The sequence below is a fragment of the Malania oleifera genome, chromosome 8 (genome assembly GCF_029873635.1).
Source record: "Malania oleifera isolate guangnan ecotype guangnan chromosome 8, ASM2987363v1, whole genome shotgun sequence".
In the NCBI taxonomy this organism is placed as follows: Eukaryota; Viridiplantae; Streptophyta; class Magnoliopsida; order Santalales; family Ximeniaceae; genus Malania; species Malania oleifera.
The window spans coordinates 103,905,805-103,914,015 of record NC_080424.1 but is presented as its reverse complement, the minus strand read 5'-3'; the positions used below and the strand labels follow the sequence as shown (position 1 = coordinate 103,914,015).

The 8,211-nt window shown below is 36.3% G+C and overlaps 1 protein-coding gene across 2 annotated transcripts; it reads left to right on the top strand.

Annotated features, from left to right (window-relative positions):
* Positions 1-401: 401 nt before the first annotated feature.
* On the top strand, positions 402-8,122 carry LOC131161457 (synaptotagmin-2). 2 transcript variants are annotated; one of them, XM_058117227.1, is made up of 12 exons: positions 402-852; positions 2,036-2,134; positions 2,230-2,280; positions 2,365-2,488; positions 3,085-3,203; positions 3,340-3,441; positions 3,915-3,989; positions 5,331-5,407; positions 5,503-5,749; positions 5,892-6,242; positions 7,444-7,575; positions 7,777-8,122. In XM_058117227.1, exons 1-12 carry the CDS (start codon positions 742-744, stop codon positions 7,906-7,908), a joined length of 1,620 nt encoding a protein of 539 aa, XP_057973210.1. In that variant the 5' UTR covers positions 402-741; the 3' UTR covers positions 7,909-8,122. The 2 variants fall into 2 exon arrangements, with proteins under 2 accessions (XP_057973210.1, XP_057973211.1); XM_058117228.1 differs by lacking the exons at positions 402-852; positions 2,036-2,134; positions 2,230-2,280; positions 2,365-2,488 and having other exon boundaries at positions 3,191-3,203; positions 3,330-3,441.
* Positions 8,123-8,211: the final 89 nt, after the last annotated feature.

The window sequence follows — 8,211 nt, the reverse complement described above, 5'->3', positions numbered from 1 at the left end:
CCTTATGACCAGTTTCAAAGCTGCCTCGTCCAATAACAATAAAAACTCTAATAATAAACCTACTTATCTAATAATTATTATAGATAGGAGTTCTTTATCATTTAAAAAAATTAAAATAACAGTTGAAAAATTGAAAAATAAGATCATAATTCTATTTCTAAGTCTTTTAAAATCAAAAATCAAAAATCAAAAGTAAGAAGTTTATTTTACCGCCGGCACAAGCCTTGATTTTGGAGAATTTTCATAATTGTTTATCCATTGATCATGACCGTACAGCACTATGCCGCCCAAAGCAGGGCGTCCCCAGTTTCTGGGGGGTTCAAATGATATCTGCGCTAGTGCATTGACAAAAATAACCCCGGCGGAGGCCTTACCGACACCACACGTCCAGTTGGGGAGTTCCCTTTTCGGGTTGTTGAACGCTTGAACGGTGGATTGCCCACAAATAAATGCTCCCTTTATTGTTCACTGATCAGCTTGCTGAGCCTGTTCACAAGCCCTCTTCTTCTCTCTCTCTCTCTCTCTCTCTCTCAGCAATGGCGATTTCATGAGTGTAGTTCCCTTCTTTCTTTCTTCCTTTTTTGTTTATACCGGACGAGTTTCTGTTGTGGGAAATTCAAAATTTCAGCATTTTTTCTCTTTAGTTTGAGTTTTTGTTTTGGGTTTTTTTTCGTTGAACGAGATATTTTGTGGGGGCAGTGAATTGGGAAGTTGGGGGGGAGATCTGGAAGGAGATTGGAAATGGGTATCATCAGTACTGTAATGGGTTTCTGGGGATTTGGAGTAGGAACTTCGATTGGGATTGTTATTGGGTACTATCTCTTCATCTACTTCCAACCCACCGATGTCAAGGTCTTCTCACTATCCTTTCTCTTTATTTTACACCTTGTATGCTTCCCTTTTAATTTCTTATTATGTTTCTCTTGGTTGTGTGGTTGGCTTTGCGGTTGTATTTTGTAAGTTCATGTTTGTGGTGAAATGCGTCTGCTGATGCTGTTTGTTTGTCTTTTTTTGTTTTTTTTGTTTTTTTGTTTTTTTTGTTTTTTTAAAAACCTATAAGAAACTGCTAGAGGGTAGGCAAAGCTCATGGGCTTGTCTGTTTTTCAACTTTTGGTTTTGTATATTTAATGGTTTGTAACTTTGTGCGACTGTGTCTTCTTCTTCTTCTTCTTCTTTTTAAACAAAATTTTGCTTTGTAATGGTTTCTTTGTTTAAATCTAAATTAGACAATTCTTTAGGTTGCCTTTTGGAGCATGGTCTCCAAGGCGAGGATTTAGATTTGTGTGAATTTGGAGAAATTTTAGTACAAATTTTATCTTGGCTGACACAATTCCAAATCCAATGCTTGAATTCTCTACGCTCTTGAAAGCGTTGCCGCCTTGTTCCAGCTTATGCAGTATGAAGAAGAAGAAGAAGAAGAAGAAGAAGAAGAAGAAGAAGAAGTTGGATCTTAAGTCAAGGGGACAATGGTCACAAACATTATTCGGAGTATTTGGATGTGAGCATAAAACCTCGGGCTCAGGCAAACCTACTTGGGCATGACAATTTGACAGTCCCTCATGGTTTCCCTGCTTAGGTGCTAGATTTGTAAATGCCTAATATCTTGACGATGAAATTATTCTGAAAATGCCCAAAGTCATCTGTTTCTAATTCAAATTGTATGATTGTTCTACTGTTTTCACCTAGTATTTACTGTCACAATATTTTTGCTCCCAAGCATAAGTGCATAACATATTCGTAACAGCACATGTTTTTGTGTTTTGCAATTGCCTTGCTCATGGTCCATAGTTACTTACCATTCCGTGGTTCTATCCTTTTTCCAGTTGAACGGTATTTTGAATGTTGTTAATTCCACGGTCTAATCTTCTTTTCGTCATTTGTGGCATTAATTTCACCCTTGATGGAAATATTTATTGCACAGCAAAATCATAAAAAAAAAAAAAGTATTTTCTGAGTGCATGATTATCCCGTTTCAACCTATTAATATGTAATTTTTTTATATTGATGTTGTTTTATGACATGCTGGCGTGCTCAGGATCCTGTGATTCGCCCTTTGGTTGAACAAGACTTGAAAACTTTGCAGCGATTGCTTCCTGAGATACCTCTATGGGTCAAAAATCCAGATTTTGATCGTGTATGTTGTAATTGTTCACCATAAACTTTTAGATGATGGTGTATTTTAAATGTGATTTTTTATAGTGGTTTTCTTATAATTTTGTTTTCATGAAGGTTGACTGGCTTAACAAATTTATAGAAATTATGTGGCCCTATCTGGACAAGGTCAGCATACTTTTAATGACATGTGCGCTATTGAATTTTCTACTACCATTTTTGTATTCAGTATTGATGGTTTAATTGCCTTAGGCTATATGCAAGACTGTGAAGAATATAGCAAAGCCCATTATTGCGGAACAGATTCCAAAATACAAAATTGAGTCAGTTGACTTTGAAGCGCTTACCCTGGGCTCTCTGCCACCAACGTTTCAAGGTTGAGAGGCTCTCTCTCTCTCTGATACCTGCATGCATTCGCACCAACATTTTCAGTTAAAATATCATATATGTTCTTTTCATTTTTTACCAAGATTCTCTTTCTTGAAGTGCACCATAGCAACTTATTCCCTTTTCTACTAGAGTACACTTTCTTCGTTTAAGTTCTGAGAGAGGATTAGTACTGAGAAACTTCATCTATAAAGGGTCCAGGTCCACATAAATGTATGGGGTTTGGGCCATTTGAGACTTGGAATAGCTAATATTATCATTATGTCTCTGTATTTATGAAAAGATATCTATGGTGTTTATGTTATAAGATGATCTTGTCTTGTGCAACAATGATATCACTAAATGCATCACAAGAAGGAGCAGCATTGTAAGGTTGAAGGCAACAGAAAACAAGAGAAATGGTAATAAGGTTGTCAATTGAACAGTGACACTGTCTATGGTCATGCATGTAGAGTGCCAATCAGAAAATTTGTGTTTGTTGATACTCTTTGTCTGTCTGACTACCCCTCTCTTTTTCCTTGTACAATGATCTATGTTTTATGCCTTCCAGTGGTGGTGTGGATTCCTGATTTGATTTCATGCCAGGTATGAAAGTTTATGTGACCGATGAGAAGGAGCTGATTATGGAACCAACCTTGAGGTGGGCAGGGAATCCTAATGTCACTATTGGGGTTAAAGCATTTGGGTTGAAGGCCACTGTTCAGGTATCAGCTTGATGCTCAACACAAATGCACATAAGCACCCCCCCCCCCTCTCATGAGTTCCTCTAAAAGAGAGAAAGGAGATTTTGCTGCATGCCAGTGTCCAGTAATTGGCATTGATTTTTTCAGAGTATTTCAGGTGATTGACCTGCAAGTTTTTGCTGCTCCTCGTATCACCCTAAAGCCCTTGGTTCCAAGCTTTCCTTGTTTCGCCAACATATATGTTTCTCTCATGGAGAAGGTTGGTTGTAATTAAATTTGTTACATTATTAATCTAATTTATTTCAAAAAATGCTCTTTCTCTTTGTTTCTCTGCACAATCATCAGATTTTTTTTTGTCTTGTGTGCATTTTGGTGTTGATGCATAATATGTTATGGTGATGATCAAACCAAAGGTGACCTTAGTCTAAGAACCATTTTATATGATCTGGAGCTATCTCTTATGACTTGAACCTCCATAATCAATATTCTCTTCTGATTCAGAAGGGAATAACTTGCATCAGTATCTTAATTTCAATTCAAACATGGGTTTGATTTACACTCCACGCTCTGAGAAATATTTACCATCTGAAAAGAGGATAAAACAGAGTCTTTTGTCTAAAGAAATGTGTTGAGAAAGGGCAGATGTATAGAACCTTTCAACAAGACAGTGCTTTTTAGCATTTTAACTCCTCTCTATCTGTTTAGTTATGTTAGTTTCTTTCTGATATGCAGCCACATGTTGACTTTGGACTAAAACTACTTGGGGCAGATGCTATGTCCATTCCTGGCCTGTATAGGTTCGTCCAGGTATGGTTGTTTTAGTTACTTTCTCATGATATTGTTTTTTTTTTTTTTTTTTAAATCTTTTCATTTGATTTTTCATTTAATCTGTGTTGGGTTAGTTTAGTAATACCATTTGGAAGAAAATTTGAATACAACATTGTCAACAATAAGAAGAGCAAGACAAAAGAAAAGAGAGGAGTCTAATTCGAATAAGGGCATTAGGTGATAAAAATTCCTTGTCATTCTGAATTTCTAACGTAACAATTCAGCATTGAGATGTCAAACAATTAAAGCTCCTTGCTAGGATTGATGAGATCATGCCATCTTGTTTAGAGTGTCACTTGAGTTCATTCATTCATTTCTAGTTTTCATGGCAGTCGTGTTGAGTTTATTTCAGACAATGCATGCATGGGGGCATTCTTATAATTCTAAGTACAGTAGTTGTACCTTCAGTATGGGATGATCATTTGTAGAATGCAGCAGCAGAACATTTATAGTGTGTGTGAACACATAGATTCCCCTTCTTTCTTTTTATTGCAATGTATTTGCTTTTATCTGCAACTTGAGTCACACATGGCTTCTCTGATTTTGTTTCAAGTAGGGGTGTACAAAATTTACTGAAAAACCGAGAACCAGACCGAAATCGAACCATTTGAAACTTTGGTTCAATATTTCGGTTTCGGTTTTGAATTTATAAAAACCGACTCTCGGTTTCAGTTTCACTAAAAAACCGAACTGACAAAACCGAAAATCGATTATAATTTTAAAATGATTATTTTTAATACTGTAGTCCTTATATATGTGTAATGTAAAATATATTATTTCTTTAATTGTATAACTAAAAGCATTTAATACTTTGTTTTATTAATTAATTATTTTGACTTATTAAATTTGCATTTTTGTTGAACTTGCTCAAGGATAAGGAAGGGGTGGGAATGGGTTTTATATAAGATGCATGACTAAATACTTATTTGGGTGATTTGGGACGAGAGCAGTGGAGAGTGGAAGATCCCGCCGCTGGGTTGAGGGAACCTTTGTTCCACCTCGGTTGGTGGAAGAATAGAAGCTTCCTCCCTTCCCATGTAAAGGTCCATCAGGGCATTCTATTATTGCATTGATTAAGGCTCTTCATTCAAGTTGTGTGAGTGGGCCAACCCTATCTACATTCAGATGGGCTCGATTTGGGTTTGGGCTCTTTTGCTCTTGCAAATCTTTTTTATTTGCTATGATTTTCTTTTGTTTTTAAAAATATAAATTTTGCATTAAAAATGGAATCACTGGATTTTTGTGGGACATATAATTGGCATTTGGTTTATCATTGTTTTTATGCTAGTTCACCATTTGTTTTTATGCTTTTCTTTCCAGGAGCTTATCAAAGATCAGGTTGCAAATATGTATCTATGGCCCAAAAGGCTGGAAGTTCCAATAATGGATCCTGCAAAGTGAGTGGGTGATGGAGCGTATTTCTCTTCTAATCCATTATGACTTATTCTTAACAAACATTTGCCTTGACTAACAATCATTCCTTGGTTGGCAGAGCCATGAGGAAACCAGTTGGGATTCTCAATGTGAATGTTCAGAGAGCAATAAAGCTAAAAAAGAAAGATCTGCTTGGGGCATCAGATCCTTACGTGAAACTAAAACTTACAGAGGACAAGCTTCCATCAAAGAAAACGACTGTGAAGCACAAAAATTTGAATCCTGAATGGAATGAGGAATTTCATATGGTTGTTAAAGACCCAAAATCTCAGGCCTTAGAGGTTATTGTATATGACTGGGAACAGGTATACTTATTATGATTGTTACCCTTTTAGGTACTTCTTGTTTTCCAGACTACAAATTGAGGCTAGAAGTGGTGGTGTTGGGGCTTTATTATTATTATTATTATTATTATGTTTCTCAAGCTTGATATACCCGCTTGCCTAGGTTGGTAAACATGAAAAGATGGGCGTGAATGTCCTTCCATTGAATGGACTTGAACCTGATGAGGCAAAAGTTGTTACTCTTGACCTGCTAAAGAACATGGACCCAAATGATGCTCAAAATGAGAAGTCCCGTGGGCAGCTTGTTGTGGAAGTGACGTACAAACCATTCAAGGATGATGAAACGCAAAATTACTTTGAAGATGCAAATGCCGTGCAGAAGGCCCCTGAAGGAACACCTGCAGGTGGTGGTTTGCTTGTAGTCATCATCCATGAAGGTCAAGATCTTGAAGGAAAGCACCATACAAATCCATTTGTGCGCCTGCTTTTTAGGGGGGAGGAGAAAAAGACAAAGGTATGTTATAACCTCTATTTAGAAAAGCTGCGCCAACTGAAAATACTGGAAATAAGTCGTGCATAAAGTTTAATTGTCAATCTTTTATACTGATGAGTCATATGAAGTTAGTCTTGTGTCACCAGTCGTAATGCTGTGCCTCTAACTGGTCACTTTTTTGGATGACTCTATGCATCATGAGGCATTCTTTACATTGAAATAACTGGTTCTTGTTTTCTTGCATTTACTCAGTTAGTGAAGGCTAACCGAATAAAAGAAAGAATGTATTGCAAGAAAATATGAAGAGAAAAACAGAGTCTTGGAGAGGAAAAATGAACAATAAACTTTTATTAATTTCTTGCATACATTTTACATGAATCAGACCTCTATTTATACACATGAATTGATAACTAACATAACTAATAGTTAACTAACAGAACTAACATACTGATAACAGATAACTGACCAACAGATTGAAAACCGTTGACGGTTTGTTTGAAACTGTCGACGGTTTCTTCCCGAGGCTAAACCATTGACGTAACCGTTTACCAAACCGTCGACGGTTCTTCCTGAAGCCCAGCGTCCTTGTTTGTAGGGGTAAGCAAACGGTCAGTTCGGTCAAATTCGGTTAATTAACCGAATTAATCGAAATTTTCGGTTAATGAGAACTATTAACCAAACCGACTGAATAGAGGGGCCTCACCAAACCGAACCTGACCGAATCACCTTTTTGGGTAATTCAGTTAACCGAATTTAACCAAATTAATTTGAAATTAATTATTAAAAACATAATATAATTGTAGATTTTTTTATCAAATAACTAATTAACATATTAACAAATTAACATATTAACAAATTAGCATATACTAATTAACATATTAAAAAATTAACATATACTAATTTATATTTAAATTTTATTAATTATTAAATCTGTTATTTCGGTTAACCGAATTAACATTCCTCTTAACCGAATCGATTAACCGATCCTGTGTTCTTAACCGAACCGAACTGACCAATTTCGGTCGGTTAATTCAGGTTTTACCGAATTATGCTCACCCCTACTTGTTTGTTTCCTCATCATGCTTTTCCTGAGCATTAATCTAAGTCACAAATTTAATAAATGCTCTTTTTAACAAAAATATGAAGCTGTTCTTGACCGGCTACGTTTGATTACTGCAATGGGGATATTCTGATAGTGATGAGTTTGCTTCTACTGATACAGTATGTAAAGAAAAACAGAGATCCAAGATGGGACGAGGAGTTTCAGTTTATGCTAGAGGAGGCCCCCACTAATGATAGAATTCACGTGGAAGTTGTTAGTGCCTCAAGTAGGATGGGTTTACTACATCCAAAGGTACAAATTACATTCGCCTTGAATTATAATTTTAGTGATTTTGGATTACCTGTCTGCATTCAAATGTGATTGAAATGGGAAGTGTAGAGTGTAGACGAACTTTTGAGGTTGTCCAAATGCGTGGTAGCATCTATCTTCAATTCTGGCCTTCCGGGAGTGATGGACTCATAATACTTCCTATTTTGCATGTTCTGAAACTAGGAACTTCTGGGTTATGTTGATATAAACCTATCGGACGTTGTCAGCAACAAACGTATTAACGAGAAGTACCATCTCATAGATTCGAGGAATGGACGGATTCAAATCGAACTTCAGTGGAGAACTTCATCTTGACAGTATCCCATTTTGTTCTTGTAGCCATTGTAGTTGAATTCCTGTAAATCTATTCCTATGCAGAGCAGTTATCTGTTTCAGTTCTTAAATGTTCTGTAATTAGACTTTGGTTTGTGCAAACTCTTTAACTCCCTTAGACAGATAACTTCTAATATGCTAGCGTGTCTTGGTTCATTTTTAGGATATTAGAAATAAATGCTTCAGTTTGAAATAATGTCATTTTCTTTTCGCTGAAGAAATTAGAGCCAAATTGAAAGATTCCACATGGTGGAAAGTGTGCATATTTCTCTTGGCCTAAGAAAT

Excerpts from the sequence above, each read along its gene's own strand:
- LOC131161457 (XM_058117227.1), top strand. The coding sequence starts at position 742 with ATGGGTATCATCAGTACTGTAATGGGTTTCTGGGGATTTGGAGTAGGA. Across the intron at positions 2,281-2,364 it reads TGTGGCCCTATCTGGACAAG|GCTATATGCAAGACTGTGAA; the intron begins GTCAGCATACTT and ends TAATTGCCTTAG. Across the intron at positions 5,408-5,502 it reads CCAATAATGGATCCTGCAAA|AGCCATGAGGAAACCAGTTG; the intron begins GTGAGTGGGTGA and ends CTTGGTTGGCAG.